At 46.0% G+C, this 16,742-nt stretch overlaps 2 protein-coding genes across 3 annotated transcripts in view; one reads left to right on the top strand and one right to left on the bottom strand.

Moving 5' to 3' along the window:
* Positions 1-16,742, top strand: part of WHAMM (WASP homolog associated with actin, golgi membranes and microtubules) — an 84,142-nt gene that overhangs the window by 13,449 nt on the left and 53,951 nt on the right. The gene's annotated exons all lie outside the window — the stretch shown is intronic.
* The window catches only part of FSD2 (fibronectin type III and SPRY domain containing 2), a 34,642-nt gene that overhangs the window by 9,195 nt on the left and 8,705 nt on the right, over positions 1-16,742 (bottom strand). The window contains exons 4-10 of the mRNA XM_008968241.5: positions 16,263-16,285; positions 14,793-14,914; positions 8,097-8,252; positions 5,774-5,908; positions 4,892-5,042; positions 1,914-2,047; positions 1,182-1,314 (exon numbers count right to left, since the gene is read on the bottom strand). Of these exons, the coding sequence (XP_008966489.1) occupies positions 1,182-1,314; positions 1,914-2,047; positions 4,892-5,042; positions 5,774-5,908; positions 8,097-8,252; positions 14,793-14,914; positions 16,263-16,285 (854 nt within the window). The remainder of the gene's footprint in view (positions 1-1,181; positions 1,315-1,913; positions 2,048-4,891; positions 5,043-5,773; positions 5,909-8,096; positions 8,253-14,792; positions 14,915-16,262; positions 16,286-16,742) is intronic.

Here is a 16,742-nt window from a genome sequence, read left to right as displayed (position 1 = left end):
CTTTGGAACAGACTCACTCCATGGCCAGTTTTCCATCAGGAGTTTTGCTGTAAGGTACCACGGTGCAGGAGAGAGAGCACTGGGCTAACTGGAGGCAGACCTGGGTCCTTGTTTCTGTTCTCCCACTAGCCCACAGCATGACCCCTGTGAAGGAGGAGAACAGGGTCTGGGGGCAGGGAACCTAAGGACTTCCTAGAACTAAATTAAACGGAAAAACCCCAACCTTCTAAGTCCAAGTAAATAGCTTTGTATTTCAGCATGGCAGGAAACATCCTCTTCATTTGCATAGGGTGTACACCCAGTAAATGACTTTGTAACTTCACTTTAGCCACTTCATATACATAGGGTGTACACCAAGTAACCAGTGGGAACCTCTAGAGGATATTTAAACCCCAGAAAATTCTGTAACCCGGCCCTTAAGCCGCTTGCTTGGCCCACTCCCACCCTGTGGAGTGTGCTTTCGTTTTCAATAAATCTCTGCTCTTGTTGCTTCATTCTTTACTTGCTTTTTTTTTTTTTTTTTTTTTGAGAAGGAGTCTCACTCTGTTGCCCAGGCTGGAGTGTAGCGGCGCCATCTCCGCCCCGCGGGTTCAAGCAATTCTTCTGCCTCAGCCTCCCGAGTAGCTGGGATTACAGGCACCCGCAACCACGCCCGGCTAATTTTTATATTTTTAGTAGAGATGGGGTTTCAGCATGTTGACCAAGCTGGTCTCGAACTCCTGACCTCAGGTGATCTGCCTGCCTCGGCTTCCCAAAGTGCTGTGATTACAGGCATGAGCCACCGTGCCTGGCCTCTTTCCTTTCTTTGTTTGTGCATTTTGTCCAATTCTTCGTTCAGAACGCCAAGAACTTGGACACCCTCCACTAGTAATTCCTGTCCCACCCTCATGACCTCTGGCTGCTCCAGCTCTGGCAGCCTAGGACCCGGGGACCATGCCCTCCCAGGGGACCGCGCCCTCTCCTGACCTCACCGTCCCAGGGGGCTCTTCTGCCTGCACCTGCCTGACCCCTCTTGCCCACACTCCTCTGGGTCCCCTCCCCATTAGGCTCCTCCCTCCTCACTCATTTGTAGGATTCCTTTTCCCTCGAGGCTGCCTCCGTGCCATATTCAGATTTGACCTGAATAACAGTGCACCTTCGGGAAGTTCACAGAACGCCCTTGTGAGCGGTTGACAAAGTACCTGGTGAAGTGAGTGTCGCTGGGTGACAGCTCCCTGGCGGGGGTTCTCCTTTCACTTCGTACAACCGTAAGTCCGTCTTCAGAAATGGTCAGCCAGGGATGGCAGGTGTCCTTGTTTAGGCGAAAGTAGCTTCCTGTGGGAGGAGGAACACACAGAAGACCCGCAACCAATCACTTGCTTTCTCCATGTGGGCGGTGGTCACCGGTTTAGCTTCGTGTGGGATACACCTAAGCCTGGACCTGGCCTAGTAATAGGCGTCCAGTTAACAAGGATGGCAATTGACACTCATCGGGCAGTCTTGTGTGCCTAGTATCCCCTTCAGTCCTCACGATGACCCTTAGAAACAGGTGTCACTATTTCCATTTTGTAGATGAGGAAACAGAGGCACAAGGTGGTTAAGAAATCAGCTGGCAAATGATAGAACTTAAACTTGAACCCCAAGCCCCTCTGATTCCAGAGGCTGTGCTCTTTACCTCTAGCTGTAATGCCTGTATATGGATAAGAATTTCTAACCTATTTGCCAAGGGAAATAGGAATTGAAGGACTTCTTAATGATCCATTTGACTTGCAATTAGGGCAGTATGGGACACCCTTGAACTCCTTCTGGCCTGACTTGCCACGTGTCCACATCTGTGCATATTCGTCAATTTCCCAGTGAAGTCATAGCAGCACTGGGTCTGCCACAGAATGGCCACTTTGGGTCCCAGAGACTTTGTGGGCTGGGGCACAGACCTATGGTGTGGACTGTAGCTGGCTCGCTCCTCACGCTGGGGCCCCCCATGTTGAGGGCTCGCACATAGATAATGTAGCTCCGCCCCGGCTGCAGCTGCACCACGGACTCGCAGGTCGGGATGCCCACAACAGACCTGTACAAGGAAGCAGAGCTGCAGTCAGAATGGGGCTAGGACACCCAGGCCCAAGCACCAGGCATCCCTTTCAAAGCTGGAAGGTTTAACTCACTCTTGCACTCCTGTCCTCTGACCCACATTTAACAGCAGCACAGCCAGGAGTGCTGGCTCCCCCTCTGCATTCCCTCCCACAGTCTCTGGTCTGCTTTTCTCACTTCATTGCTACTTCTTGTGTTTGTGGCTGTCTCCTCTCCAAGTCCCTCATTCTGGTTTCCCAGGCACCCAGCACTGTGCTTGGCATATGGTTAACACTGCATCATGGAGTGTGCATGCAGTAGAATCCAGTGTGTCTCTGTCCGTCTGTTAGGATCATAATGTCTCTGAGGTCAGGGGCTGAGTGCCGCTATTCTTAGTACAGTACTGGGCCCATAGAAGGCCGTCAATTCAGCCAGGTGCAATGGCTCATGCCTGTAATTCCAGCACTTTGGGAGGCTGAGGCGGGTGGGTCACTTGAGGTCAGGAGTTCGAGATCAGCCTAGCCAACATGGTGAAACCCCGTCTCTACTAAAAATACAAAAATTAACCGAGTGTGGTGGCAGGTGCCTGTAATTCCAGCTACTCAGGAGGCTGAGGCAGGAGAATTGCTTGAACCTGGGAGTTGGAGGTTGCAGTGAACCGAGATCATCACGCCACTGCACTCCTGGGCGACAGAGTGAGACTGTCTCAAAAAAGAAAAAAAAAAGGTCCTTGATTTATGTTTATGAACAAACAATTCTGACTAGAGCTGAAAGTGTTAACTGCTGTTAACCCCCTAACAGCTGCCTATTGGAAATAATCCAATGTATTTAAATTGTACTATACAGAAATACAAGCTCATAATTGCCACTGTCTATATTGCTGCGGTTGCCAACCCCATGTCAGTCCAGTGGGCAAGAGAAGTCTTTAGGATGATGCCCATTTACCAATACAACACCCTCACCCAGATGAGGCCAAGTTGTCCAGGTTATCTTCAGGCTGCAGCTCTGGGCCAGAGGGGCACTTTTACTTATGCATTCAATAAATATTAACTAAACTCCTTAGGTTCCAGGCACTGTATAGGGAGGCCCTCAGAAAAAACAAATGTAGTTCCTGCCCTCATAGAACTTACAGTCTAGATGGGAAGAGCAGCATTCTTCAGGCAATCACTGGAAGGAATGTAAGATGGTAACCAAGACAAGTTGACAGTGTGCTGTAGTGTATAATGGTGGAGGGAGGATGGCTTTTGAGCAGAGCTCTGAAGAATGCTGAGGAGGTAACTGGATGAAAAAGGGACAGAGGAGTCTCCTACATAGGAGAAGCATGTGCCACGGCCCTGTGGCAGGAAGGAGCATGAAAAGTAGGAGGAACTGAAACATGACCAATGTGGTGGGATCTTGAGAGGGAGGGGAGCTGGTGTGGGAGGAGCTGGAGAGGCAGGAAGGGGCCAGAGCCTGTGAAGGAGTTTTGCCTTTTCTTCAGCAATGGGTCGCCATGATTGGATTTGTACTGGAAGAATATGCACCAGCTCTCAGGTCATCTCTCAGGTTACTGACCAGCCCTCTGATGACCTCATCATTGTGAGTTGGTCCCAGGTGTCAAGTTCTCCTAAAGTATCAGCATAAATTGCAAAGGAAACCTGAACCATTAGGATGGCCAGAACCACTGGACACACTGCCCCACTCCTGAGTATCTCCAGAGTGGATTACCAAAGTCAGCCTCCATGTGGCCATGGACACACAGATTCCACCTGGAACAGATGGATGGGTGGCATATGGCCACATTTCAACCCTGGCATTTAGCATAGAAGAATCTGCTTCCCTAACAATTGACACCAACACCTCTTCATTTCTCCAGCTCCAGGTCAGTGCACCCCTGTGTTCCACAGCAGGGGAGCCCCTGGTCCTGGTGGCTGGTGCTGGCCTGCCTGGGTGGTTCATCCCCTTTCACAAACTTCTGTAAACCAGAGGTAAACCTATGCTTCCTCCATCATAGGCTGCTGTAAACTCATAGGTTCTGCGAGCCCTTGTGGTCACTGAGTCCAACCCTTATCAATTTGTGAACCCCTCCAGCTCTCTGAGAATGAGGGGTGAAAATGAGCTTCCAGACAGTCTTCTGTGATAGATGAAACATTCTTTGTACATTCAGCTGCAATCTCTTTTGTTTTCGCCTATGGCTTTCACCCTCACCTCTCTGAATTCTAGCTAGGTGGGTCTTTTAGTTCCTCCAGCAGCTCACTCCTGCCCCAGGGCCTGTGTCCATGCAGCCCCCTCCCCCCGAAGCACCCCTGCATTCGCTGTTCTTGGGGCTCAGTCTTTCCCATATGTTCAGGTCTCAGTTTAAACATCTTCTTTATCCAAAGTGGATCCTCACCTCCACCACCATTCTCTGTTTTATTACATTTCTTTTTCCTTCCTAGCACTGTATATTTTACACATTAGTTTGTTTTCTTGCCTTTTGTCTATTTCCCCACCAGACTGTCAGCCCCATTAGGGCAGGAAATTTGTCCATCTGGTTCCCAGTGCCTTGCACAGGACCTGACACCACCCAGGCACTCAGTGCATGTTGAATGAATGAATGAGTGAATGAATGGGAAACCTTACTTGAGCTAAAACAACAACCACAACAACAACAAAACCTGAGGTTCAACCAACTTATTCATTCACTTGTCATTCACCTTCAGTAATAGCATTCCAGCTACTTCTCATGAACACTAAGCAACCAAAAATTGAGATTCCTGTGTATCAAAAATGCCAACCTTCTCTTCAGACTCCATATACTTCCTAAGCCATGTCACTGTATCAGGTGTCAGGGCTCTCGTGCCCAGCAAATGCCCTCATGACTCACTCAGTTACACCCGAGGCTTCTGGACTTTCAGCCTGGGTCAGCTCCACAGTGTACGAGTCCACAGGATTCAGGTTCCCAGACTCCCAGCAAATCAGCACAGCCTCTTCACAGCTCCTTATCTCTTTGGTTTTAATAATGGGGGGAGAAGGTGCTAAATGTGGGAGAAAGGGAGAGATGAACAACTGTTGTGTTCATTTCCAGCCATTTTGTTCAGAGCCATGGACAAACATCACAGCCACCTTCTTCCTCCCACAAAAGAGATTCAGTGCAATAAAAAGCAAACCAGGGAATCCCTTCCAGATGTTCCTGGAGTAGAAGATGGTTGCAAGGTTTAAATGTCAGTGTGACCGAGAGTAGCAGTTTTTTATATTTTGAGACCAACCCTCAGAAAATGTCACTGTCACTGTCGGCTGAGTGCAGTGGCTCACGCCTGTGATCCCAGCACTTTGGGAGGCCGAGGCGGGTGGATCACTTGAGGTCAGGAGTTCGAGACCAACCTGGCCAACATGGCGAAATGCCATCTCTTCTAAAAATACACACACACACACAAAATCAGATGTGGTGGCAGACACCTGTAATCCCAGCTACTTGGGAGGGTGAGGCAGGAGAATCACTTGAACCTAGGCGGCAGAGGTTGCAGTGAGCAGAGATCGTGCCACTACACTCCAGCCTGGGCGGGACTCATCTCAAAAAAAAAAAAAAAAAGAAAATGTCACTGTCAAACTAGGCATGTAGATTTTGTGTGTTAAATAAAAGAAAAAAATGTACACAGCTCTTCCTACCCTTCTGAATGAAATCAAGAGCCCTGCCATCTCTAGAAACCCATGACTCCTGTGTCCCCTTGAATGAAAGCCCTGCTATAGGAAATGAGTAGCCCATTACCTGTCATGTACACTGCACGCTCGCTAGAGGGGCTGGGGCCAGCCCTGTTGTGAGCTGTGACCCAAAATTCATACTGGGTATTTGGCACAAGGTTTGTCACTGAGCAATATGTTTCTTTGACAGTCACTGTAAACTCTGGAGAAAAAAAAAGATAAGAATTCAACCCTAAAAACTGGCCAAGTGGCTCCAATTCATTATGCCGAATCCCACAGTAGTAGATTACAAAACTGGCTATAAATTCCTCCCATCCCTGTATGCACTCCCTCTGCAGCATGACTTTGCTGCTCCTTCCATTCAGAGCTTCCTTCCTTCTCTCTATTCCTTGAAACTGGGCTTAGCTATGTGACTAGCTTTGGTCAATGGGGCAATAGCAAACGATGCAAGCAGAGGCATGGAAGTGCTCGTGCACAGGGGCTAGCCCTCTTGCTGCTGGGGATGCTTCCACTACCACGTGAGCAAGCCCAAGCCAGCCTCCTGGAGGATGTGAGATCGCAGGGAGAGAGACCCCAGCTGCCCAAGTCCTCCCGGCTATCCTATCTGCGACAACAGTAAATGAGGCCATCCTAGACCAACCAGCCCTACCCAAGGTGGTTCAGAATAGAACTGTTTGGCCAGCCCACAGAATTACAAGAAATAATAGGGCCGGGCGCGGTAGCTCATGCCTATAGTCCCAGCACTTTGGGAGGCTGAGGCAGGTGGATCACTAGGTCAGGAGATCGAGACCATCCTGGCTAACACAGTGAAACCTCATCTCTACTAAAAATACAAAAAATTAGCTGGGCATGGTGGCATTTGCCTGTAGTCCCAGCTACTCGGGAGGCCGAGGCAGGAGAATCACTTGAACCCGGGAAGTGGAGGTTGCAGTGAGCTGAGATAGTGCCACTACACTCCAGCCTGAGTGACAGAGCAAGACTCCATCTCAAAAAATAATAATAATAAATAAATAATAAGTGTTTGTTATTTTAAGCCACTAAGTTGTAGGGGGTGGGGAGGGGGTTTGGTTATGCAGCAAAAACTGACACAACTCCAGACTTCCCCAGAATCTTGAAAGGCAGTGATAACTCCTTAATTTACGTTCAGATATCATTTCCTTTATAGTAAAAATGGTCAGTTTGAAAGATCTTTATAGATTGCCATGACACAGCCCCAATACAATGACTTCTGTGTATCTGCAGCGGGTGCTGACAGGGTTGATTTGTGGCAAAAGCTGGGGTTAATCAAGTCTGACTTCCTAGTCCCCAACCCCCCTTTTCAAAGCTCCTCGCCCCTCTCCATGTCCTCTTTAGTCCTTATTCTGACCACTCTCACCCTCCCTCATCATCACTTAAATTTACTCTTACTTTTCTCAAGAATTCCCCTTATTTCCTGGGCAGAAACACCATCCTCAGCTTCTGGAACTCAGCCCTCCACCTGCATAGTCTGGTACAATGAGCAGAACTTGAGGCAGGACGCCTACACACCTGATTCACGTCCTTGTTCTGCCATAACTCACTGTGTCCTCACAGACAGCTTCTTTCTCTCTGAGTCTCAGTTTCCTCATCCATAAAATGGAGATCTCTAAGTCTCTTTCCAGCAATCCCACTTCAACCCCACATGCCCAGGACAGGTGCTGTCAGGCTGGCCCTGGTCCCTTGAAATCTTCACATGTTCAGCTGGGGCTCTTCTGTTGTCTGACCCTCCCTCCTTAAGAAAGAATGGCTTATTGATTATTGTAGTATGGGGGGCCCTACCCCAGCTGTAACCCCACACCAGCCAGTCCCATTTCCAGGGAAAAGGATGTTGGCCAAGAGCTGCCCAGAGTGGAGGCCGGGGGCCATCTCAGGAGTTGTCTTCTCCTGGGAATGTGGAGCTGATCACCAGCAGCCCTTCCAGGCTGCAGAGTCCCCCTCACCCCTCATGGGGTCTGCAGATGAATCCTCCAGTTTCTCCTGCAGCACAAGGCTGCTATGAGAGGAGCACCAGCCTGACCCTCAGATGCCAGGACAAGCTAGAACCCAGCCAGCCCAGCAGGGCCTCCTTGACAAGGGGCACCCCTGGCCCCTCCTGCACACAGGGCAGCCAGAGACTGGTCCCAGGGACAACTCTGACCCAATGGCTGTAGATATGCTCCAGACCCCTTCGCCTGGCCTTGCTGTCCTTCCCAGTCAGGCCCCAGCGTGCCTTGCTAGCCCTTTCTGCCCTGTTCACCTGCCTGCATCCAATCCTTTGCATGTGTAGACCCATCCTGTCTCTACCATCCCAACTGCCAGGAAGACAGGGCCCAGGCCCCTGAGGGGCCTGAACTGTTCCCATGAGCACGGGCATGTTCCTGGCAGAGCCTCACCTGCTTGGTCCTTCCCAGGTGAGCTGTCCTGCACTGGCCGGTAGGACAGCTGATAGCTCTCCACAGTGTCGTCGGAGTATAAGCTCCAGCACACTCGGACTGAGGAACCTGTGGCTGAGTTAGGGACCTGTGGATTTATGACTGGAGCAGAAGGAGCTAGGAAAAGAAAAGAAAAAAGAAGAGGAACCTCTAATAGAGGTGTGGGGTGACAGTGGCCCCTTTCCCATGACCATTGATCCCCCCAATGAATCCACAGCCTTTGGGAATGGAAGAGAAAGTCCAGAGTAGACAAGGATGGGGACATACAGCCTCTCAACCATGAGTCTGCAAAATACAACCAGTATATCTATTCTTGCTTTGACAAGTGCAGATGAGCTTAAGGAGCAGGGGTCGGTGACAGGGACTCAGGCCAAGGCATAGATTGCGAGTCCTGCTCCAGGTTATGGGTCCTCTGGCCCTTCCGTGGCACCTAAAGAGGCAGGACAACCGGGATCACAGCACTGCTGCCTCAGCAGAGAGAAAGAAGCCTTCAGCAAGGAGGCTCTGCTTTCATTGATGGTATGGGGAAAGGGGGCATCCAGGGAACATCTCCCACATTAATGAGAGAAGATTGGGGTGGCCCAATTGTGATTTTCAGAACCAACTTCTTTAGAGTCCATCTACTAAGTTAATTCTTTTCTTCTCTGTAGGTGAATACTTCTATCTCCCCCACCCCTATACAATCTCACACACACAACCAAGAATAAGAACAAGTGGTGTGTTTCCTCCATAATTCTTTTTTTTCTCTGTCTTTGAGACAAAGTCTTGCTCTGTCACCCAGGCTGGAGTGCAGTGACGTAGTCTCGGCTCACTGCAGCCTCCACATCCCGATTCAAGTGATTCTTGTGCCTCAGCCTCCTGAGTAGCTGGGACTACAGGCTCATACCACCACGCCCAGCTAGTTTTTGTATTTTTAGTAGAGACAGGGCTTCGCCATTTTGGCCACGCTGGTCTCGAACTCCTGACCTCAAGTGATCTGCCTGACTCTGCCTCCCAAAGTGCTGGGATTACAGGTGTGAGCCACTTGTGCCCGGTCCTTTCCTCCATAATCCTTCTCCCATGGCAGCATCTCCATCCCAGACTTTTAATATCCTTAGTTTCAAAGGTTGAAATTGATCAACCCATGTAAGAGCACAGCTGAACTTAAAGGAGTTGACTTAGTTTTGGTTCATCCTTTGCTTTCTGGTCAGGGGCTGAAAGATCATAATGTGACAGAGGTGAGGAGGAAGACAATAACTTATATCCCCAATGACAAAGTCCAGGGTGCACAACAGATGCCCTGCTAGACGCTGTCAAATACAGCTTCACCTGGAGATGCAGCATAAGAAAATGTATGGTTCTGGGAACTTTAAACCCCTCAGGAAGCACTAGATGCAGGCAGGAAGGTGATGATTTATGTGAGATCTGGACACAGAAAAGTGAAGAAAAATGTCACTGCTTCTCAAGCACGGATTTGGGCAATAGTGCTTTTCCTTCCCAATGACTAATGATCATTTGGGCAGCACCATTCCTAGATGGGGAAAAGAACCATACAGTGGACGTCATAGCTCTGTGAAATCTCTCCTTGACCCAGTGATTCTAAGAGTGGTCCCCAAGATCTATGATTAAAGATTTGCATTACAGTATGGTTTACAATGGTAAAAAAAAATTAGAAACACCCCAGTATCCAACAATTGAGGATTAAATAAATGAAAATATGTAGGCACTAAAGTGATATTGCAAAAGAATTTATCAGGGTGAGAAAATATCTATCAAAATTGTTTTGCTAAAAAAACAGATTTCAAAACAGAATGACTCAATTTTTATAACAAAAATACTGTGCAAGGAAAAAACCTAAAATGCTATACACAACATTGTCCACAATCATGTTGTTCAGTGTTGGTGAGAAGGGGAAAGCAAGCAGTTGAAAAATGAGGAATTACAGACTATCCTTATAAATAAGTAATCACAATAATATTTTATTTTATTTCAATTTTTTGAGACAGGCTCTTACTCTGTCACCCAGGCTGGAGTGCAGTGGGGCAGTCATAGCTCACTGCAGCCTCACTCTTGGGCTCAAGCAATCCTCCCACTTCAGTCTCCCAAGTAACTGGGGCTATAGGTGTACAGTGCCACACCAAGCTAATTTTTAAGTTTTTTTTTTGTAGAAATAGGGTCTTGCTATTTTGCCTAGGCCGGTCTCAAACTCCTGGGCTCTAGCAATCTGCCCACCTCAGCCTCCCAAAGTGCTGGGATCACAGGCATGAGCCAGCACGTCTGGCCAACAATAATACTTTAAAGAGCTACTTGGCACCATGTAATATGGTATACATAAGTTTTCTCATTTAATTCTTACAATATTCCTATGAGGTATTATGATGTCCATTTTTACAGATGAAGAAACCAAGACTCAGAGAGGTTAGGTGAATTGTCCAGAGTCACACTGCTAGGAAGTGGCAGAGTTGGGATTCTCATGAGCTCCATAGAATTCCAAAGCCCATCTCTTAACCTCTATGCTAAAAACAGATACCCAGGAGGAACCTCAGAGAGGTCAGCCTCTGTACTCACTTATGAGCTAAAGACAAAAATAGGAAGTTAGAGGGAAAAAAATACTTGTTTCTAAATCCTTTTTTTTTTTTTTTCTTTTTTTGAGACGGAGTCTCGCTCTGTCACCAGTTTGGAGTGCAGTGGTGCGATCTCGGCTCACCGCAATCTCCACCTCCCGGGTTCAAGCCATTCTCCTGCCTCAGCCTCCCGAGTAGTTGGGATTACAGGCACGTGCCACCACAGCCAGCTAATTTTTGTATTTTTAGTAGAGACGGGGTTTCACCATGTCGGCCAGGATGGTCTCAATCTCCTGACCTCATGATCCACCCACCTCAGCCGTCCAAAGTGCTGGGATTACAGGCGTGAGCCACCGCGCCTGGCCTTGTTTCTAAATCTTTATTATTTTTTTCAGACATTGACGTTTCCTACTCAAAGCTCAGGGGGTCTGCAGGGTTTTCTACAATAAAATCATATAATCCGGCTGGCCATGGTGGCTCACGCCTGTAATCCCAGCACTTTGGGAGGTCGAGGCAGGTGGGTCACGAGGTCAGGAGTTTGAGACCAGCCTGGCCAACATGGTGAAACCCCGTGTCTAATAAAAATATAAAAAATTAGCCAGGCATGGTAGCGGGTGCCTGTAATCCCAGCTACTCGGGAGGCTGAGGCAGGAGAATCGCTGGAACCCAGGAGGCTGAGGTTGCAGTGAGCTGAGATCGCACCATTGCACTCCAACCTGGGTGACAGTGTGAGACACTGTCTCAAAAAAAAAAAAAATCATATAATTTGCAAACAGAGGCAATTTCCCTTTTTCCTTTTCAGTTTGGATGCCTTTCTATCTTTCTCTTGCCTAATTGCTCTGGCAAGGTCTTGTAGCACTACGTTGAATTGGAGTGTTGAGAGTGGGCATCTTTGTCTTGTTTCTGATCTTAGAGGAAAAGCTTTCAACTTTTCACCACTGAGTATGATGTTAGCTGTGGGATGTCATATATGACATTTTTTATAATGTTTGCTCTAATCTTTATTATTTCCTTTCTTCTGCAAAATTTGGGCTTAGCTTGTTCTTTTTCTAGTTTCTGGAGGTGTAAAGTTAGGTTGTTTATATGAGCTCTTTCTTTTTAATGTAGGCACTTATTGCTATAAATTTCCCTTGTAGTACATCCCTTTTGCTGCATCCCATAAGTTTTGGTATGTTGTGTTTCATTTTCATTTATCTCAAGGTTTTTAAAATTCCCTTTTGATTTCTTCTTTGGCCCCTTGATTGCTCAGGAGTGTGTTGTGTAATTTCCACACATCTGTGAATTTTCCAATTTTTTCTTGTTATTGATTTCTAGTTTCATACCACTGTGGTCATAAAAGATACTTGAGGCCAGGCAGAGTGACTCAGGCCTGTAATCTCAGCACTTTGGGAGGCTGAGGTAGGAGGATTACTTGACACCAGAAGTTCAAGAACAGCCTGGGCAACATAGCGAGACCTCATCTCTACAAAAACATTGAACAAATTGGCTGGGTATGGTGGTGTGGGCCTGTAGTCCTAGCTACTTGGAAGGCTGAGGCAGGAGGATTTCTTGAGCCCAGGAGTTGGAGTTTGCAGTGAGCCATGATCACACCACTATACTCCAGGCTGGGCAACAGAGTGAAACCCTATTTCAAAATAGTAATGATAATAACAATAAAAGATACTTGATAGATTTCATTCTTTTTAAATTTGTTAAGTCTTGTTTTGTGGCGTAACATGTGATCTAGCCTGGAGAATGTTACGTGTGTGCTTGGGAAGAATGTGTATTCTGCTGTTGTTGGATGGAATGTTCTGTACGTGTCCGTTAGGTCCATTTGATCTATAGTGTTAAAATGCATCAAAAAGAATAAAATACTTAGAAATGAACTTAACTGAGGAGGTGAAAGACTTGTATACTGAAAACTATAAAACACTGATGAAAGAAATTGAAGCAGACACAAAATAATGGAAAAGTATCCTACATTCATAGATTGGAAGAATTAATATTGTTAAAATGTCCATATTATGCCAAATGATCTACAGATTCAAGGCAATCCCTATCAAAATCCCAACAGCATTTTTTACAGAAATAAAAAAAAAATCCCCAAATGTATATGGAACCACAAAAGAACCCAAGTAGCTAAAGCCATCTTGGGAAAGACAAAGCTAGAGGCATCACACATTCTGATTTCAAAATATATTACAAAGCTACAGTAATTAAGACAGTATGGTACAGGCATAAGGACAGACACATAGACCAATGAAACAGAATTGAGAGCCCAGTAATAAACCCATCCAAATGATCTTTGCTAAGGGTGACAAGAACACACAATGGGGAAAGGATAGTCTCTTCAACAAATGGCATTCAGAAAACTATATCCACATGCAGAATAATGAAATTTGATCCCTATCTTACACCAGAACAAAAGTAAACTCAAAATAGATTATTAAAGACTTAAATGTAAAACCCTGAAACTGTATAACTTCTTGAAGAAAACATAGGTGAATAGCTTCTTGACATTGGTCTTGGCAATGATTTCTTAGATTTGACACCAAAAGCACAAGCAACAAAACAAAAAATAGGCAAATGGCACTACATCATACTAAAATAGCCTTTGCATAGCAAAATAAACCATTAACAGAGTGAAGAAACAACCTGCAGAATAGAAGAAAATATTTGCAAACTATCTGATAAGAGACTAGTATACAAAAAAAATAAGAATCTTCTACAACTCAATAGCAAAAATCCAAACCGATTAAAAAATGGGCAAAGAACTTAAATAGATATTTCCCCAAAGAAGACATGTAAATAGCCACCTTGTATATGAAAGAGTGCTCAATCTCTCTAGTTATCAGGAAAATGCGCATCAAAACCACAATGAGATATCACCTCATACCTGCTAGGATGATATTGTCAAAAAGTGAAAGGAGGCCGACCGCGGTGGCTCAGGCCTGTAATCCCAGCACTTTGGGAAGCTAAGGCAGTCAGATCACTTGAGGTCAGGAGTTTGAGACCAGCCTGGCCAACATGGTGAAACCCTGTCTCTACTGAAAATACAAAAAATTAGTGGAGCGTGGTGGCGGGTGCCTGTAATCTCAACTACTCAGGAGGCTGAGACTGGAGAATCACTTGAACCTGGGAGGTGGAGGTTTCAGTGAGCCAAGATCGTGCCACTGTACTGCAGCTTGGGTGACAGAGCAAGACTCTTTCTCAATTAAAAAAAAAAAAAAGGTGAAAGGTAACAAATGGTGAGAATGTGGAGAACTGGAACCCTTATATACTGTTGGTGTGAATGTAAAATCATGCAGCCACCATGGAAAACAGTATAGTGGTTCCACAAAAAATTAAAAATAAGCTGGTTGTGGTGGTGTGTGCCTGTAGTTCTAACTACTCAGGAGGCTGAGGTGGGAAGATCATGTGAGCCCAGGAATTTGAGGCCAGCCTGGGCAACATAGCAATACCCTGTCTCTGAAAAAAAAAAAACAAAAACCATATATATATATATGTATATATATATATTTATTTATAATAACTATTACATGATCTAGTAATACCACTCTGCGTATGTATTCACCAGAACTGAAATCAAGATCTCAAAGATACCTGTGTTCCATGTTCATTGCAGCATTATTCACAATAACCAAGACATGGAAACAACCTCAATGTCCATCAATGGATGGATTTTAAAAAGTATGTGTGTGTATACATATGGAATATTATTCAGCCTTAACAAAGAATGAAGTTTTACCATCTGTGACAACATGGATGAATCTTGAGGACATTATGCTAAGTGACATTAGCCAGTCACAGAAGGACAGATACTCCATGATTCCACTTACATGCAGTATATAAAGCAGTCAAATTCTTAGAAGCAGAGAATGGAATTGTGGTTGCCAGGGGCTTGGGGGAAGGGGAAATGGGGAATTGTTGCTCAATGGATACGAAGATTAGTTATACAAGATGGGTAAGTTCTAGAGGTATGCTGTACAACACGGTACCTGTATTTAACAATATTGTATTGTACACTTTAAAATTTGTTAAGAGGATAGATCTCATGCTAAGTGTTCTCATCACAAGAAAGAAAAAAGCTCTGGGTAGTCTGAACCTGCCGCGAAGTACACACACAGGTGAGCACCTGGAATGGTGTTAATGGATCCCATCAGCTGCTCCACATCAGAGAAATCCAAGGTCTGGTCTTCAAACTCAGGCTGTGCTGAGATTTCCACGTCTGTTTTTGTTTTCAGGAATTTCCCGAGTCTGTTGGTATAAAAAGACACGCTGACTAGAATGGAGGGGCATTCTCCTTAGGGTATATATATAGTGCTGAGTCACTGTCATAAATGAAGAGGGGCTCTTTGCTGAACTTTCATTTAGTTACAAACAGCTGCTGGCTGCCATCTACCATCTTTTTTGGAGATTGACCTAGGGGTCATCAATGGGGATGGGTGGGATTGGTTTGTGCCTTTGAGGGAGAGGAGAAAGGGTAAGGTCATGTCAGAGGGTGGGTAGAGGGCGATCTGCCAACAAGATCCAGAACCACACCCTCTGGAAGATCTCTTAGGTGCTAACCTGGGAGTTCCCACTCTCAAGTCACTCCAGGCCCAAGAGGTACTGAGGGTCCAGACTCCCCAGGCTTCCTCTCCACATGGTCAAGTGCCCTCAAGTTGCTGATCATGGGACTCGGGGTCTCCTTGTATCTGCTTCCTGGCAGTCACAAGGTTTGTAAATGGCAGAGGCAGAATTTGAAACCAGGGCCAGGCATGATGGCTCACACCTGTAATTCCAGCACTTTGGGAGGCCAAGGCAGGCAGAGCACCTGAAGTCAGGAGTTCGAGACCAGCCTGGCCAACATGGTGAAACTCCGTCTCTACCAAAAATACAAAAAAATTAGCCAGGATGGTGGGGGACACCTGTAATCCCAGCTATTTGGGAGGCTGAGGCAGGAGAATCACTTGAACCTGGGAGGCAGAGGTTGCAGTGAGCTGAGATCTTGCCATTGCACTCCAGCCTGGGCAACAAGAACAAAACTGTCTCAAAAAAAAAAAAAAAGAATTTGAAACCAGTTCCATCTTTGCCAAAATCCCTGCAGGGATTACATTATGAAATTTCTATGTTCATGTTGCTTTATGGACATTTATTTTATTTGATTCTCACAAAGCTATCCTCATTTGTAGATAAGGTGTCTTCTAGACTGATTAGATTTGCTCAAGGTCATGAGGGTAGCAGGATTTGAACTGCTATCTGTCTGATTCTAAAATGTGCACACTTTCTGCAACTGGACAGTCTGGGTCCAGGCATAGCGGGGGGATGTTGGGGGTACTCCACAGATCTCAGTTCTTTCTGGTGAAATGAGGGGCTTGTGGAGGAGAGCTGCCCACAGGCTTGCTGACTGAGCCTCACCGTACACGCTCCCTACTAGCCCTGAGATTCAATACTAGATGCTCCTAGTGACTGCACACCATCATTCCAAAGCCAGTGCTAATTTAATCAGGATTGACACAAAAGCTGAAACTGGAACCGTATAACCAAATGGAACTGAGTCTATTTGGATAACTAAAGTTGAAAAAAGTAAAAAAAGAAATACATACTAGAACAAATGTATTACCTGTCAGCCATAGCCACTGCGTCCTAAAAAGGAAAAAGAGAAAATATTAAGTTGATTTTGGAAATAAATTTCTTTTTTCTTTTTCTTTCTTTCTTTTTTTTTTTTCTTAAATGGAGTCTCACTCTGTCGCCCAGGCTGGAGTGCAATGGCACAATCTCGGCTCACTGCAACCTCCGCCTCCCAGGTTCAAGGGATTCTCCTGCCTCAGCCTCCCAAGTAGCTGAGATTACAGGCACACGCCACCACACCCAGCTAATTTTTGTATTTTTAGTAGAGACAGCGTTTTGCCATATTGGCCAGGCTGGTCTCGAACCCCTGACCTTGTGATTTGCCCACCTCGGCCTCCCAAAGTGCTAGGGTTACAGGCATGAGCCACCGTGCCTGGCTGGAAATAAATTTCTTTTACCAACATATTGTTATAAATAGATAGATAGATATAACTATATATGTGATAATACATATTGTCACATATATATAAGA

This window comes from Pan paniscus, chromosome 16, assembly GCF_029289425.2.
Source record: "Pan paniscus chromosome 16, NHGRI_mPanPan1-v2.0_pri, whole genome shotgun sequence".
In the NCBI taxonomy this organism is placed as follows: domain Eukaryota; kingdom Metazoa; phylum Chordata; class Mammalia; order Primates; family Hominidae; genus Pan; species Pan paniscus.
Note: the sequence above shows the minus strand (reverse complement) of the source record. Positions and strands in the feature narration are given on the sequence as shown.